Raw genomic sequence first — 18983 nt, 5'->3', positions numbered from 1 at the left:
GAGTGAATCAACAAAACGGAGACGTGGAGATTTGCTATCTTTTAAAAAGTAATGGGAGAATCATTTTTTCTTTGTGCAAAAACGTGAAAATTCGAAATGGTTAGCGGAAGTTTAGTATTGAAGGCCATTATAATAAATTTCACAAGGACGAGTACAATTTATTGTCGGATTCTGAGCAGATGGGGAAATTGACTGAGCTTGAGAACAGCGACCTGATGATATTAGATGCATCTGTCCTAGTTGCCGTTGTCATCAGAGATCTGCGACTTTCTCTCGTCATGTCTCTCATCTAACTGATTTAACATTTTATGGAGCACTGTTTTCAATTTTTGAGGACGATAACAATAATAGCCCAGCGGTACGTGCAAGCTATAAAATTGCGCTTAATATAGTGAGAGCGGGGAAAACCATTTGCTGAATTAATAAGCCTCGATTAAGAGCAAACATCAGTGATGAAAATTTACGTAACCGTTTGGGTTTGTCTGTATGCAGAAATTTTGTTCCAGATATTAAACGTATTGTAAACTCCACTTGTGATAATTAAATAAAACGTATCGTAGTTAATAGGTACTCTTTCAAACCATGATTTATTTCAAGCACTCCTGCTAACCTTATTCCATCATTCAATAAAGCAAGCTAGAAAAACAAAACGCATTACAGAGGAAGGAGTGGACAGAAGGTATGGTGGGGAGGGGAGGTAAGCGGGTGGCCAGCTTGCCCCTGTGTGCACGCAGAAGACCTGTTAACTGCACGCGTGCAAGTGCACCGCACACGTGCAGGATTCCTGCCCGCCCCTGTGGTAAAGGCAAGGACTTCAGTTCAGAAAGAAGGGATCAGACACAAACTGCAATTGTAAGCCCTGACCTGGGAGGTGAACTGCTGTGGGTGGGAAAAGGAGATGGTAATTCAGATGTGCAAGAGAACTATGAACATATGCAACATAACTGGCCAGCAGTTGTGCATACCTAACCTTCAATAGAGGGACTCCGGCCTCCACCAGGATGCTGGTCACCAGACTCGTCCTAAAAGCTCCTGTTGCTAGGTGAACACCACAGTGATGCACTGGGTCGAGTAATCGCAGCACTGATGGCACTGCCGAACCGTAAACCAGGCTCCCATAGTCAAGGTGGGATTTAACAAGAGCTCTGTTGAGCTGCAGCAGCTTAGAGCAATCTGCACCCCAGTTGGTGTTGCTCAGGCAGCGGAGGGCATTGAGGTGCGGCCAGCACTTCAGCTTAAGCTGACAAAGGTGAGGAAACCAAGTCAAACCGGCGTCTAAAACCAGTCCTAAGAATTGATGTCTCCACTACAGTGAGAGGATTGTCAGTAAGTTAAAGTTCTGGTTCCAGATAAACGGTACGACACCGACAGAAGAGCATAACACACGACTTTGCCGCCGTAAACTGGAAACAGTGGGCTAGAGCCCATGACTGCACCTTGTGGATGGCTCCCTGTAGGTGCCGGTCAGCAACACCAGTACTGGTGGAGCAGTATGAAACACAAAGTCAGCTGCATACATAGAAGGTGAGACAGGCGGTCCTACAGCTGCTGCTACACCAGTAATTGCCACTAAAAATTGAGACACACTCAATACAGAGCTCTGCAGGACTCCATTCTCCTGGATATGGATGGAACTATGGGAGGCCCGAACTTGGACACGGAAAGTACAAAGCGACAGGAAATTTTGGATAAAAACCAGGAGTAGGCCTCTGAGAACCTACTTGCATAAAGTGGCAAGGATACGATGTCATCTCCTACACTTTTCGTGAATCAAAAAAGATGGCAAGCAGTTGTTGGCGTCTGGAAAAGGCTGTTCAGATAGTGGACTCAAGGGGGACAAGATAATCAGTGGTAGAGTGACCCTGGTGGAAGCTGCCTTGACACAGAGCCAGTAGGCCAACTGATTCCAGGACCCAACCCAACTGCAGACATACCGTATGTTCTAGCAGCTTACAAAGCTAGGTTAGGCTGATAGCTATCCACATCAAGCAGGTTTTGACTGAGTTTGAGCACCGGAATGATGGTGCTCACCCTCCATTGCAATGGAAAGATGCCATCGCACCAGGTCCGGTTGAAGATGATGAGGAGATGTCACTTGTAGTCCGATGAGAGATGTTTAATCATCTGACTATCTGATCTGGCCCAGGAACAGTGTCAGGATAATGCGCAAGGGCACTGACGAGCTCCCACTCTATAAATGGGGTGTTACAGGATTCAATGTAGCGTGTAGTGAACAAAAGGACTTTCCCTACCAGTCCTACCAGCTGCCGTTTGAGAGTGCGAAAGGCTGGGGGTAGTTCAATACAGAGGCTCGAGCATAGTGCTCAGCAATCGCGAATGCATCAGTAGATAACACGCCATTTATGTTAACACCAGAAACACATCTTGGGGTCTGGTACCTGAAAACATGTTTGATCCTTGCTCAGACTTGGGAAAGTGACAGAGCACGCAATGGTCGAGACTTATCTCGACCAACACTCCTGCTTCCATCATTTGGTAAGATGGTGAACACGGGCACAGAGCCGTTTAAAGACTACGAGGTGCTCCAGGGAAGGGGGCTGCTTATGCTGCTGCAGAGCTCGCTGACGCTCCTTAATTGCTTCAGCAACTTCCAGTGACCACCAAGAGACTGCCTTTCGCCGGGGGCACCCTAAAGAGCCAGGGATCACGTTTTCTGCTGCAGAAATGATTGTTGTAGTTACCTGCTCAACCATCACATCGATGTTTCTGTGTGGGGGAGATTCGACGGTGACAGCAGAGGTGAAAATTTCCCAGTCCGCCTTGTTTGAAGCCCATCTGAGCAGGTGTCAGTGGGCCTGATGCTGGGACAATGACAGGAAGGTGGGGAAGTGGTCACTACCACACAGGTTGTCGTGGCTCTCCAGTGGATAGATGGAAGAAGTTCTGGGCTGCAAATTGATAAATCACTGGCTGAGTAACTACCATGAGTCACACTGAAATGTGTGGCGGCCCCAGTATTTAAGGTGCAGAGGTCGAACTGATACAGTAAAGTTTCAACATCTCTTCCTCGGCCAGTAAGCACGGTGCCACCACACAAGGGGTTATGGCCATTAAAATCTCCCAAAAGTAAGAAAGGTTTAGGGAGCTGATCCATCAGTGCAGCTAAAACATTCAGGGATACTGCACCATCTGAAGGAAGATATACACTGCGGATATTTATTTCCCGTGTCATCCTTATTCTGACAGCCACAGCTTCAAGAGGGGTTTGAAGGGGGCACAGACAGTTTAGGACATAAACGCAAACCCCGCCTGATACTCTATTACAGTTGCTACGGTTCCTGTAATATCCATTATATCTGTGGAGGGCGGGGGTCTGCACTGCTGGGAACAAGGTTTCCTGGAGGGCAATGCAGAAAGCAGGTGTAAAGCTTAACAGTTGCCATAGCTCAGCCAGGCAGTGGAAAAAACCGCCACAATTCCACTGGAGGATGATGACATCGCGAGACTGGGAAGGCTTGGAAAATTCAATGAGGCAGTTTACATCTCAGGGTCACGTGCTGCCACCGACTTATTGCGTGAGCAGTCTTCCAGGTGATCAAAACGTCAGTATAAATTTGAAAACTTAATAAACCATGGAATAATGTAGATATACAGGTAAAAATTGACACACATGCTTGGAATGACATGGGGTTTTACTACGAAAAAAGAAAAAAAAAGTATTGCTAGGCGCGTGAAAAATCTCTTGCGCGCATCGTTTGGTGATGGTCATGTGCTCAGCTGCCACTTTCGTCATACTTGGCCGCCCAGGTCCCCAGACCTCAGTCCGTGAGATTATTGGCTTTGGGGTTACCTGAAGTCGCAAGTATATCGTGATCAACCGACATCTCTAGGGATGCTGAAAGACAACATCCAACGCCAATGCCTCACCATAACTCCGGACATGCTTTACAGTGTTGTTCACAATATTATTCCTTGACTACAGCTATTGTTGAGGAATGATGTTGGACATATTGAGCATTTCCTGTAAAGAACATCATCTTTGCTTTGTCTTACTTTGTTATGCTAATTATTGCTATTCTGACCGGATGAAGCACCATCTGTCGGACATTTTTTGAACATTTGTATTTTTTTGGTTCTAATAAAACCCCATGTCATTACAAGCATGTGTCAATTTTTACCTCTTTATCTACATTATTCTGTGGTTTATTAAGTTTTCAAATTCATACTGACTTTTTGATCACCCGGTATATCCACTGTGTCTGAGGGTCGGGCAAGATCTATGTCCTCAACAGATGCCAGAATCTCCACCTCATCCACAGACACAGAGCTTGTAGGTAGTAGTGGTGTGGGTACCGCCACAATTCCCTTTGTCTTGGGGATCTTATTTTTGGATTTCTCTAGCTTCTCTTTGAGTTTCCCTGGCTGGGAGGAACTCACTGACTCAGTCTCCGAGACTGAAGCTCTACGACCAGCTGCTTCTGGGCTCTTCAGCCACTGGCAGGTGTCATCTTTCCCACTAGCAGAAACCTGGGAAGGGACCCCTTCCTAGCGATAGAAGCCAAGGATGACTTACGCTTCTCTGGTGCAGAAGCGGGGACTGATATCCCTGATGGTTTGGGGGGGGGGGGGGGTTGCTCCCAAAGTAGGTGGTGCAGGAGCAACAGAGAGGGAAGTGCTCCCCACCATTAAGGGGGCAGGTATAGTCTTCTCGCTCTGAGAGGTGACTGGGGTTGGTGGAGCTGATGGGGCTAGAACTGTTGTAGCGGTGGCGTAAGATGTCATACACACAGGATGTAGGCATTCAAATTTCCTCTTAGCCTCAGTGTAGGTCAGCCCGTCCAGGGTCTTCCACTCCATTATTTTCCTTTCTTTCTGGAGAATCCCGCAGTCAGGCTAGCAAGGCGAATGGTGCTCTCCGCAGTTCACACAGATGGGAGGCACGGCACATGGAGTATTGGGATGTGATGGGCATCCGCAATCTCGACATGTGATGCTGGAAGCACAGCAGAAAGACATATGGCCAACTTTCAGTATTTAAAGCATCACATTGGGGGAGGTATATAGGGCTCTACATCACAGCAGTAGACCAACACCTTGACCTTCTCGGGTAATGTATAACCTTCGAAGGCCAAGATGGAGGTGCTGGTGGCAATCTGATTATCCCTGACACCGGTGGATACACCAAACGAAATGTTTATCTTGCCGCTCTAAATTGGCACACAGCTCATCGTCAGACTGCAAAAAAAAGTCCCTGTGAAATACGATACTCTGTACCATATTTAAACTCTCATGGGGTGTGATGGTTACAGAAACATCCCTCAGCTTCTCGCAAGCCAGTAACACCCGTAACTGGGCAGAGGATGCTGTTTTGATCAAGACTGACCCAGATCTCATTTCGGACAAGCCCTCCACCTCCCCAAACTTTTCCTCTAAATGCTCAACAAAAAACTGAGGCTTCATCGTCATGAAACATTCCCTATCAGGTCTCAAACACACAAGGTACTGGGATGAATAAGAGCCGCTGCCATCCTTAGCCTGACGTTCCTCCCATAGTGTGACCAGGGAGGGGAACGATTTGGGGTCATACTTCTGTGTGTTGAATTGAGCCCATGAATGCTTAGAGACTGCTAACGTGCTGGATAGCAAGTACAACCAAGCAATCAAATCCATTATCATCAGTGTAGGAAACAACACTGCACAGTTGATGGATAAATACGCACCCAGGAGGGTTACCTTGCCCAACAGTTGGAGAATGAGCGGAAGTGCAGACCCACGTCGACAAAGGACGCGATAGGCCTTGGCACATAATGGACATGACGCACCATGAAAGGTGCCCTTCGCAAATTGGCTTGCTCTTCGGGAAAATTTTGAAAAATGGAGATCAAACCCTACAGGGGGCCATCACATAAAGGCCGAAACGTGTGAGATTCCTTTTAGTCCCTCTTACGACAGGCAGGAATACCTCGGGCCTATTCTAACCCCCAGACCCGTAGGGGATGCCAATGATGTATGAATAATTTAACAGGCCCAGTATCGTCTGGTAAAAGTTAGCACCTACTACAGGATAAGCCCGTTAATATGGTATCCAGCAGTCTGGTATATTCATGCATTCCACGCAATTCGGCCATGCTCGGCTGTGGTCAAGAATTTTAAGTCATGTAGCGCTAACAATTGTTTTAGTTACCATTTAGACAGCCTCTGCCTTTCACCAATTTTCTAGAGCAATTAAGGAGTGATGTTTTAAAGTGTAAACACAATTAGCACTCTTCTGTATCACAATTATAGTAGTATAACCATGAAAGCAATCAATTATTGATAAAATTATTTAGTTGATATACCTAAAAACAAAGATGATGTGACTTACCAAATGAAAGTGCTGGCAGGTCGACAGACACACAAACAAACACAAACATACACACAAGCAGTGCTTGTGTCTGTATATGTGTGGATGGATATGTGTGTGTGTGTGTGTGTGTGTGTGCGCGCGAGTGTATACCCGTCCTTTTTTCCCCCTAAGGTAAGTCTTTCCGCTCCCGGGACTGGAATGACTCCTTACCCTCTCCCTTAAAACCCACATCCTTTCGTCTTTCCCTCTCCTTCCCTCTTTCCTGATGAGGCAACAGTTTGTTGCGAAAGCTTGAATTTTGTGTGTACGTTTGTGTTCGTTTGTGTGTCTGTCGACCTGCCAGCACTTTCATTTGGTAAGTCACATCATCTTTGTTTTTAGGTATATTTTTCCTTCGTGGAATGTTTCCTTCTATTATAACCATATCCTAAATTATTTAGTTGGATAGACAAAAAATCAACTCACTAAGTGGCAGCACAACACACACATAAAAGACTGTTGTGATTGGCAAGCTTCTGGAGTCAGTGGCTCCTTCTTCAGGCAGAAGGGTTGAAGGTGCAGGAAGAAGGGTGAAGGAAAAAGGACTGGAGAGGTCTAGAAAAAGGGGCAGAATTTGCGACAGTCACCCAGAACTGCAGGTCAGGGGAGACTTACCGTACGGCATGAGAAGGAAAGACTGATTGGTGGGGACTGCATTGGACGAGGTTTGAAAACCTGAGAGCTTAAAGGTGGAAGACAGGGTACTATGCAAGACAGAGATTACTATTAAAATCTTGTGCATAAGTTAATAAGAGTGAAAAGATAAGTGCATTGTCTGTAACAGTAGTGGGGGATGGTGGTGAAAAATGGACGGGAAAGGCAGTGAAACATGTAGAAAACTACAACGGAGTAAAGCAGAGACTAGTTACAGTGAAGAAAAGCTGAGACAGGAGAAATTAATGTACATTAAGGCCAGGTGGGGGATGAGAACCAAGGACATGTTTTAGTTGTAGTTCCCACCTGCAGAGTTCTGAGAAACTTGTGTCTGGGGAAAGAATCCAGATGGTACGTGTGGTAAAACAGGCTATGAGGTCACCAATATCAAGTTGTAGAACATGCTCTGCAACAGGATACTTTGAGTTGCCTATGCCAATTCATCCTAATTGATAATATGGCATTTTTGGCATTAGTCACATACAATCTTCTTCACCAAATAGCTCCAGATCTTCACATGTAACACCTGTCATCATCATACAATAAACAATTGCTGCCGAACCATGATCCCCTGCGGACTAATTCAGTGAAAAGTGTGATCAGCAAGCCACTCCAACAAGTGCAGAGCCTACCGTATTTACTCGAATCTAAGCCACACCTGAAAAATGAGACTCGAAATCAAGGGAAATAAAATTTTCCCGAATCTAAGCCACACCTGAAATTTCAGACTCTAAATTCAAGGGGAGAGAAAAGTTTTAGACCACCCCTCCGAATCAAAACAAAGTTGGTCCATTGTAACATGAGACATAACTGAGGTTGAATGAATGAAGATACAGCTACAGTAGTTTGGTTCAAGTCATAAGCTCAACAGTTAAGCTTTACGAAGTAGCCATTGCTGTGTGTCAGGCGCTCCGTCCATATTTATATGGGTACCCTTCCTTTTTCACGTGCTTCATCTGGTTTGAATCGATTGCTTATTTTGGTTTGATCTGATAAGTGCCGTTCTCTTTGTTACAGGTTTTTACGTCATTCTACGCTGAAAATGCATTATTCTACTGTGTAATGCATTGTTGTCGCATTCCGATAATGAGAGTTTACGACCTGTCGCCGCTCGCGGCATGGTTTGCTTTTTATGCGTGCTACTGCGGCTTAGAATAAAAAAAATAGAGGAATTGTCTCATAAGGGAATCAACGGCAGGAGACTGCTATTTGTTGTTACTTACACTACTGCTTTCTTTGATCATGATCAACAAGAACCAAATAATAGACTGTATGATGGAAGATGTTCTGAATGCAAGTTTAGCGAATATTTTTCTCCATTTGTAAATCTTTGCAGACGCCTCTTTCGTACATTACATTCTGCACAGAAATTAAGAGTCATCTCAGATTTAAAAAATCTAGTCAGTTGCCGTGCTTCATTTCTGACTGTGTCACTATTCAGCATGAGAATAATACGAATATAAACATGACATGATATGTATATTCTTCCACGTTTGCTGTTGTCTCACTCTAGTTTCGTAGTTTATTAGGCAGACAGGATTTAAATGAGATAGCAGCAAACACAAAAGAATACATGGCATAATGTTTACATTCTTCTACCTTTTCTTTTAATTTATTTACTGACGCATAGGTTTTGGTGCCAGTATTTTATCTTTGTGCCTGCAAAGCATGCCTGTGTAGCGCTACATATGTGCGGCGACAGAAGTTGTGGCGGCACATACCAACATTTTTCAGAACTTCCGCTTACTTTGCACTCGATTCTAAGCCGCAGGCAGTTTTTTTGGATTAATAAAACTGGAAAAAAGCGCGGCTTAGATTCGAGTAAATATGGTAGTTCAATCTCAACCTGTATCTGCTATGATTCAATATTATTCACCAACTGAATGGATAATTTGAATCTGTTTTGAATACAGCAGGGTGTATGTATGTATGACCGGGATCTCCTCCCAAACCCTTTGGCACAGAAATAGCAGGCCTCATGAGCATCACCATTGACAGGTGGGTGGGTGGGTCATAGCCTCCAGGCTCCAATAGGAATGGAGATACAGGCAAGTATGTGTTTTTCCAGTCTCTGCCATACAGACTACTTTGTATGACAGGCATGTTGTGAAGGAATGGCACTGACCTGCCAAATCAACCTGCTCTTCAAGGCAGCCTACATGTCAATGGCAAGAAATGGTTTTCTGGGCCCTCACATATAGGCTGCCCTGCATGCCAATGCATTGTGGGGTTATTATTGACCCAATTCATTGAACTGTGTTGCAAAGGCTACACATGCCGATAAGAATGGCTGGGGACAGGTTGAGTAGGATAGAGGGGTGCAAAGAGAGATGGGGGGGAGATGTATGTGGAAAAGGAAGAGGGGGAGGTGAAGTCGGAAAGAGTGGGGGGGGGGAGGAGTACAGTCAGAGAGAGGGGGAGGAATAAATGGACAAATAGAGGGGGAGGAGGATATGAAGAGACAGAAAAAGGGGGGGAGAGGGGGAGGGGGAGAGAGAGAGAGAGAGAGAGAGAGAGAGAGAGAGAGAGAGAGAGAGAGAGAGGTGGGAGGATGAGGTGGAGAGACAGAGGGAGGAAGAGGTGGGCACAGAGAGGGGGAGGAGGAGATGTGTTCAGTATAAGTGTCGACTGCATCGGGTGCAAAGCCACAGGAAAAAGGCTGCCTATATATAGTCCAAAAGTGCAAGCAAGAGAACAGTCCGAGAACGATTATTTATTTGTATGCACATATTTTTCAGTATATGTTCAAACGAGAAATTATGCAAGATTAGTACCTCTTTCAACTGATAGGGACCAGTTTGCAGCCCGATCTAATGTAGGCTAATATAGAAGGGTTGTCTATTAAACAGCATTTTAAAGCTTGAGAATAGAACAGAGCTTTCAGGTAAGTATTTATCCAGATACAAACTGGAAAAAGTGATGTGATATGTAGTTAAAAAGTTTTACCTAACACCCCTACTTGATTGTCATAATAAGGTGCAGAAAATATTTGGAAAATGTGCCTCAAAAATACTGTGAAGACGCTTGATAGATATCATGGTTTTGACTTGCAACTGGCCATCAAAATAGTGATAGTAGTAGTAATAATAATAATAATAATAATAATAATAATAATAATTCAAAATGCAGAGCTAACAGGCCATTTCATGATATAAAACATTAGCTCACCTTTTCTTATAATCAAACAAATGAGTAAACAATTCTTAAAACTCTTCACAACTGACCTTGGCATTGAAATCAGCTGCACCTGTGGCAGCTTTTGATGCCTGCGGGTTTAGTGCAACACCCCAAACAGCACCCTTATGACCCTCAAATGTGCCAATCCAGTCACCTGTGTCTCCCTGGCGTAGCATGGGCTTGCCATCTGTAAACAAAGTAGGAAAAGTCGTCACCACCAACATTAGTTGCAGCAGCAGCAGCAGCAGCAGCAGCAGCAGCAGTAGGCTCCTGAATGTTCCCAAACTTCATCTGAAAGTGATTAACTTCCAGTTATGTGTATTTAAGCGACACAAAAATGTAAATAATATAAGCTTTGTAATTTAAGGAACCCGCCCGTATGTGCGCGGCAATCTTGGCTACATCAAAGAGGTAGTACTGAAGAGAGAGCCACACTGTCTTCAGCAACCTGTAGTTCCGCATGCATACATTGCAACATATGAATGGAACTTTTCGAGATCAGGGAAACTGGAATGTTCTTAACACTGCCAACTGATATTTGGCAACAGAACTACAGGGAAATGTTAAGGTGATTTCTTAATTTCCAAGAAGCTTTAATGATAATCTGAGAACAAAAAGCAAATAACTGTTGAATACATTCATGATTCAGCTTACCACTGAAGATGCATATCTTGTTGCCACCATCCGGCAATAATATTTGTATGCTCCTGGTCAGGAGTAAAGAAGGAACGGCAATCAATGTACGAGGTCTATTTAAAAAATTCCAGGACTTTGAGCACAAAATTTTGCTATGCTTACTTTTTACTTATCGTAGATGGTCTCCTTCGAAATACTCTCCTCCACAATTGATACACTGCATCCAATACAGTTTCCACTTCTGGAAGCTGTCTTGGTACACCTCGTGCTGGATGGCATAAGTGCCTTCTGCCAATTTTCTTCTTTTTCACCTATCGTTAGAAATCTTTGTCCTTTCAATGGAGCTTTCAACTTTGGAAATAAAAAGAAAGTCCATAGGGGCCAGATCTGGATGAGACAGGACAGTGATTTCATTTTTTGTGCAATAGTCATGCACCAACAGAGATGAATGTGTGAGTGTGTTATCATGATGCAAGAGCCATGAATTGTCTTGCCACATTTCAGGCTGTTTCCTTCTCATCTTTTCTCGCAGACTTCGCAACTTGTCTTGATAGTACCATTGATTAACAGTTTATCCCTATGGCACAAATTCATGATGAACTAATCCTTCAAAGTCAAAGAAAACTATCAGCATGGTTTTCACATTTGACCTGATCTGACAAGCCCTTTTTGGTCTTTGAGAACATTTCCCAGTCCCACTGTGAAGACTGAACCTTGATCTCAACATCTTAACCATAAACCCATATGTCACCATCACTTATTACTCTCTTACAGAACATCTCATTCTCATTTGCATAACCCAAAAGCTCTTCACAGATTACAAGGCAAAGTTCTTTCTTGTCTTAACTCGTGAGCTGTAGGACGAACTTGGCAACAACATGATGCATTCCAAGATGCTGTTTCTGGCTTCATGACATGATCCACCTGAAATGTTATGGTCTCTTGCAATCTCTCTGACAGTCAGACTTAGACTGACTGACTGGCATGCACAATTTTGTTGATGGTCCTGACACGAGCGTCATTTGTAAATGTTGAAGGGTGCCCTGAATGAGGGACATCTTTAACTTCCGTATGGCCATTTTTAAGCCGTGTGAAACTTTTGTAACACCAAAGGCTTCCTGCATCATTTGGTGTGACTGTCCAGGTTTTTTTGAGTGTCATGCAGATAATGCAGATCCTTGCTCCTCTAATTCTGCAATCTTGAAATTCACAAACTGTGAAACACAACGTTCCACTCAATACAGCACCAAACAATAACTAACATACATACAAGAATGAAACCTGTCAGTTACACATTACAAAACAGGCATGTGCAGGGATGCCAACTGCACTGCACTTCAACACACCACAGGTGCAAAATTACGAATTTTCCAGAATTTTTTGAACAGACCTCGTACACAAGCCTATGAAATATCTTTCACCTGGACTGGTAATGTACTATATTCTACTGCCATTCCTTGAATCAAGATCACCACCTTATAGCATAAATGTTTAATAACTGTATGGTTAACTGCAAACATAGGCTTCCAAGGCCATTGCCACTGTCAATAAAATTCTTCTGGGTTTGTGACAGCATTGTCCACTATAAAATTACGACGTTATGGTGACTATTGCACGATGCCTTCTTCATGGTGTATTGCTAATTGCTGAATGGGCACTAATTTAATTACTTATATACTATGGAGGGGTGCTGTCATTGGATATGAGGGTGAGGAAAAGGGGTAGCAGGTGTTCTTTTATTGGTTATGCATTGTGTGCTGTCATTGGCAGAAATAGGTGTTTCACATTTGAGTTTCCTTTATTGCTTGCTATTGGTGGAAATCGACAAATAGTGAATTGAGCGACAACTGCAGTGTAGTGCTGTTTACCAACTGCTTGGTATCGGCTAGGGTGCATGAGACTGTGTACTCTCTGCCACTGTAGTCTATCGCATGCCTGTTGCTTTGCGAGAGCTGTCCTCCTGCAAGGCTTTCACTGCTGGTAGTCAAGATGCTGGGAGTCGGTACCAGTCTTCTCTATTCATGATGTCAGGACACTTTGCTATTTCTACAGCCCCTCTGATCATCATCCTCAAGCTAAACGGTTTCATCAGTATGGGCGAGACTGGGCGTCCAATAAGCACAAGATTATCTGAACACAGGAGATGTATCCATCTCAAACAAGGCAAGAAATCAGCAGTGGCAGAGCACCAGGGACAGTGCAGGATGAAGACTAAATTTCAAGAGGTCCACATATTGGCAAAATAGCCGTTTAGCTTGAGGGGGAAGATCAGAGAAACTATACAAATAGCCAAGCGATCTGACAACACAAATAGAGAAGACGGGTACTGGCTCCCAGCATCTTAGCTGCCAGCAATGACAGCCTTACTGAACAGGCTAAGCAACAGGAACGCGGTAGGCCACAGCGGCGGAGGGTACACTGAATCTGACTTGCCCTAGCCAATACTAGGCAGTTAGTAAATAGCACTATGCTGCAGTCACCGCTCAATTCCCTATTTGCTGATTTCCACCAATGTAAAGCAACAAAGGAAATTCCAATGGAAAACGCCTATTTCTGCCCATGACAACATGTAATGCAAAGACCAACAAAAGAGCACCCAATACCCTTCCTCCTCACCCTCATATCCAATGACAGCACTCCACCATAGTATAAGTAGTTAAACTAGTGCCCGTTCAGCAGTTAGCAATACACCCAGAGGAAAGCGGCTTGCAATAGTTGCCGAAACGTTGGAATTTTATAGCTGACAATGAGGTCAAAAACCCAGAAGAATCTTATTGTCAGTGTACGGTTAACCTTTATTCTGACCACACACACACACAGATAATTCCACAAACTGACCAATACTATTTGCCTGATATGAACCATGGCTTGTCAAACACTGGCTCACAGATTTATATACACTGATGACATTTACCTATTGGCTCAAACGACCAATCTCTCTCAGGCGAACGACCTACAAGAAGAACTGGATAATTATTTCTAGAGGTAGAGGAGGAGGAGGAGGAGATTAGTGTTTAACGTCCCGTCGACAACGAGGTCATTAGAGACGGAGCACAAGCTCAGGTGGGGGAAGGATGGGGAAGGAAATCGGCCGTGCCCTTTCAAAGGAACCATCCCGGCATTTGCCTCTAGAGGTAGAAACTCAAACCAAAGATACAGAAGATAAAAGTGGTAGCATTTCATCTGAGCAACAAATACACAAACTACTGTCTGCAGATGATAATCAGATCTAATATATTACACTGTAACAGCATTCCAAACGTATATGGAAGTCACTTTGTGTAACTCCATCACCTACTGAAAGTACCTTGATGATCACTTGACCATTTTTACATTATTTTTGATTTTTTATATTTGATTAACCAATAATTGAGAAGCTCAAAACAGTTTTTTAAAGCATTTTACCTTGCACCATTACAAAATGGTAGTCATTTTTATTGGTGAATTTTCAATTTGGAGACATTAGCATTAAGCTGAATATCTCTGCACTGTGTTAACTTACAACACTGCAACTAACATGATTGTTTTTAGGAACGTCTCCTCGACAACACGGTTTATTACCCAAAATACCCTAAATTCAGAAATAATCAAACTGACCGCCAAAGTTTGGTATTGACAATTTAGAAAATAGACTTTTTAGACCCAAAAATAACTACCAAAGAGTGCTTTATGAGAGTGCATTTTTTTCTCTGGTTAGTTATCATAAACTACTAGCCTTATCTAGTGAAAGAACACTGACATATGTTTCCTTATATTTTTATAAATTTTTGAAATTTGAAAAATCTTATTTTTTGTAAAGTTTGGGGCTAGTTATCTTGGGTGGGACTGAATATAAAAATTTGGTTTTTGCGCATTTTATACACCCATATAATAGCAAAGTACTGTAAAAATCACAACACTGATATTAGACTGTAAACAAAAATATGAATTTTTGAATTATGAGGCAATAATTCACATTATACTACGACTGATCTTACGGTTGTTGCCTATTGCTATTGTTAATTGTTTCAGTGTAATAAAATTTAGTTGTAATTTATATTTAGTTGACACTATCACCATATATTAAGTTAGTGCTGTTTATTAAAGTAAAATATTAAACAATAGGAACTTTTGTTTTAGTTTTATGTTGAAAAAATTGCCCACGTTTACATCTAAGTTTATTCTCAATTACAAAGCACATTATTACATGTTCAAAATTATAAACATAAAATAATACGCATGTGAAATTTCTCTACTGTTGAGAAGGCTACAGTTTTTTTGCACGAGTTTAGTCCTCGAGAGAAGTGAGTACAGGAGCTCAGTGGACAGAATACCAGGTCTGTACAGAGCCCAGTAGTCAGTAACAATTCAGTACATGAACTGTTTACCCCCACTACATTTACTGTGCATGGCACTGTTGTTGTAAGTCTGCTCAGAAACCTCAGAATGGATGTACATACGTAACTGAATGTGTAGGATATTAAATGAGCTTTGTCATGAGTGTATTTTTTATTAACTAATATAATTTTAAAATTTAACAATAAATAAATTTGAAAGACTAACTGGAATACAATAAAATGGATGAACAGTGCTCTATTGGACAGATAGCAAGTGAAGTACATCATAATACAGTTTATGTTCAGTTTCAAAAAATTTAAAAAATGTTAATGAACTTGTTTAAATTACAAGTCAGTTCTTTGTATCATCAGTTTGCGAGTATCATGGAGAAAAAATTATTCTGAAGTACAATCACTATTTTTGAAAAAGTGCTCTGATCCATTCAAAGTTAATGAAAAGCCAGTTATTAAAGGCTTGAGGCAAATAAAACTTGAATATTTGCCCTTATTAAGTGTGAATAAAACAGCTTCCTGAGTGAAACTGAATGTGATTCCTGGAAATTCTCTGGGCTCAAATTTTTACTGAAAAATATTTATCATGAATCCAGAACCAGAATCATGTAACCTTGTTAATGACATTTATATTCCTAATAGGGAAGCTATTAGCAAATTGGATTTTGCTTGTTATAATTTAGAGGTACCTCCTGCTTTGAAAATAATAAGAAAACTGAGTAGTGGAAAAAGAAAGGCAGCTATTGAAAGCAATGTGCAATGAATTTAAGACAAAATTAGAAAAATTGTTAGAATTGTGCTTTAATAATGCAGATATCAACAGCATTTACAAAAAAGAAGAAAACCTACCTCCAGAGTCATCCCACACTGAATATTTGAGTTTATCAAGAAACTAAAAAGTAAGTGTTCAGTGACACAAAGACGAAAAAGTTAAAATTTTAAGTTTGCTTCCTAATTCATGGCCAAGAGAAAAAATACACTTGTGTCCAAAATTAAAGCAACAACTGATTTTCCCCTGTACTGTGTCTCATTCACGATGTAATCATAGAAACTGTCAACAAATATCTGTACGATCATGTTCCGCATGGAATATGGCATTCCGGGCAACAGACAACCATGCCAACGATGACATCATGGCACCTATCAAACGGGCTGGTGCTTGTTGTTTAGTCCCATGTCCACAATCACTGTGTACACAGTCACCACAGACAGAGCAGCATGATGCATGAAGATGCCTATCAAACACTCTGTGGTGGAGGGCCTAGGAAAAAAGAAACAGGACAGTCAGTCACAAATTAATGTTGCCCACTGGCTTAATGTGAATCATTCTGTTGTTTCTTGGATGTGACGACAGCTTGTAGAGGCCAAGACTGTATCCCAAATACCACAGCAGGGCCAACCACTTGTGACTTCTGAAAGAGAGGACCGTTATTTGGCTTAAAGACAAGACAGTACCTCCTTAGCACTGCATGGCTACTGGCATCTGACCTCACAGCATTCACTGAACGCAGTGTATCGTGACAAACAGTGTACAAAGGTTTTGGCAGAGTGGCTTTAATTGTCAGAGACCTGCTGTATGTGTACCTCCAATGCATCTTCACAGAAGGAAATTTTTAGAGCGGAGTCTTCAACAGGGCTCCTGGGTCGAACAGTGGGTTAACATTCCTTTCACAGATGAGTACTCATTTCACCCAGACTGATTCTCGATGGATTCTCATCTGCAGGGAACGTGGAACACAATTTCAGAATCCGAACACTGTGGAAAGAAACCAATATCGAGGAGGATACCTAATGGTGCGGGCAGGGATTATGTTGAGCACTCTAACACCTCTTAATGAAACTGTACAGATGAACCAACAAGTTTTAACTGCTGACAGGTATTGTGATGAGATCTTTGGACCACATCTGTGGCTGTTCCGAGGTACTCTGGGCTCAGACTTCGTATTGATGGACAATAATACTCCACATCACCAAGCACAGATGGTTTATGTTTCTAAGGAGACAGAAGATACTGCACGGATTGTGTGGCCTGCTTGCTCTTCTGATGTGAATCAAATGGAACACGTCTGGGATGCAGTTGGGACACGAGTTGCAACCACCAACCACTCTCCAAGACTTGCGAACAGCTCTGCAGGAAGAATGAGTATAACTGCCTCAACATGCATTCAAAGCATGCACCGTCTTCGTCGGAACTGTATTGCTGCCATAGGTGGTCAACACCCATACTGAGCACATGAACCCATTGTTGGGAAGTGCATGCAAATCCGCAATGTTGGAAAAGAACATTTTTGTCTACCATTAGGGCGCGTGTTGCAGTTGTTTATGTGATTATTTTTTTTTTACATTGTTTCTACTTTACTATCGCCTGTTTATATTGTTTTGAGGCAAAATAAACCCATTTTGCAAAATTTCCATTTGTTGCTTTAATTTTGGACACCAGTGCAGTTCACGAGTTCAAAGTTTCTGATCGTTTAGTTAGACTAACCTGAAATTAGTGATGGAGAAAGGCATTCTACCAGTTTTATGAAATAAGTAAGGAGTAGCTATAAGTGAAGGAACAACTGCAAAGATCCAGCAGTTTTTTGAAGACAATGAAAACAGTAGAATCCGCCCAGGTAGCAAAGATAGCAAAAGCATAGTTAATAATGGAGTTAAAGTAACAAAGCTGAAACGACTAGTACTGTCAAATTTAAATGAACTTTACGCAGCTATAAAAAAGGCTCACCCTGAATGCTAAATTGGAAGGTCAACGTTTTGTGACCTTCACATTAAGTGGTGTATTTTGGTTGGCTCCACAGGAACAACTCCATGCGTATTTATTTATATCATCAAAATGTCAAACTTTTGGTTGCAGGTGCAAGACTCAATGATGTTAACTACAAAGAGTTACTAGATTTTATGGTCTGCGTCACTAAAAGTTATGACTGCATGATGAATTTGTGTGATAAATCCCCTGATAAAGAAATCGCTCTTGAATTTAACAAATCTGAGGAGGAAATGCCCAACAATGTTACCTTCAAACAGTGGGTCACAACCAACAAGGCTGAAATGATAACAGTGGTTAACACTCTGGAAGAGTAATTTGAATCTTTAACTGATAACTTAGAAAATCTGAAATGTCACCACTATGTTTCTAAAATCCAAAGCAAGTTTTTGAAGGACAAAGAAGCATAACTTGATGAAACTGAGTGCATAGCCCTAGCTGAATTTTGCAGAAAACTTTACATTACATTTGTGGTTCAGGATGAAATACAAGGGTAGCATTGGGTCAATGATAAGGCAACAGTGCATCCATTTCTCTGTACTTCAAAAATGAGAAAAATGAAGTTTGTAGTTCTTGACTTTGCATTCTAAGCAACTAGTTCAGTGGTCCATGTGTTTCAAAGGATGTAAAAAAATCACACACACACACACACACACACACACACACACACACACACACAACACACAACATAATCCAGCAATATTACACAATATGACTGAAAACATGACTGAAAATACCGAAAATACCATAAGATTGTCACCCACTGCTGTCAATCTTGAGGCTGCCTGAAAATTGGAGTGGCTGTCTTCATCCCACCAAAGCTTACTCAGAGTTGAAATCTAACTAACCTGTATTGCATACTTCTTTGTAGCACCTGGCATAAACTAAACTGCATTTGATGTGGGACAGGAAGATCTGCAGTTACTCTCCAGATATGCAGACAATAAGACTTCCAAGCTGTGGTTGCACTGAGGTGGGGCATACTGTGTCTTTCATCATTTCACTGAGTTCTTAGAAGATTTGCATTGGGCTGGTTCCAAAAAAAATGGGTGGATGGAGAACCTGGACACTGCACTTG

The 18983-nt window shown here is 42.2% G+C and overlaps 1 protein-coding gene across 1 annotated transcript in view; it reads right to left on the bottom strand.

Annotated features, from left to right (window-relative positions):
* Window positions 1–18983, bottom strand: part of LOC126162578 (serine-threonine kinase receptor-associated protein) — a 70084-nt gene that overhangs the window by 41629 nt on the left and 9472 nt on the right. Inside the window, exon 2 of the mRNA XM_049919173.1 lies at window positions 10225–10364. Within this exon, the coding sequence (XP_049775130.1) occupies window positions 10225–10364 (140 nt within the window). The remainder of the gene's footprint in view (window positions 1–10224; window positions 10365–18983) is intronic.

The sequence above is a fragment of the Schistocerca cancellata genome, chromosome 2 (genome assembly GCF_023864275.1).
Source record: "Schistocerca cancellata isolate TAMUIC-IGC-003103 chromosome 2, iqSchCanc2.1, whole genome shotgun sequence".
Classification (NCBI taxonomy): domain Eukaryota; kingdom Metazoa; phylum Arthropoda; class Insecta; order Orthoptera; family Acrididae; genus Schistocerca; species Schistocerca cancellata.
The sequence above is the reverse complement of the archived record's forward strand: the minus strand, read 5'-3'. Positions and strand labels throughout refer to the sequence as shown.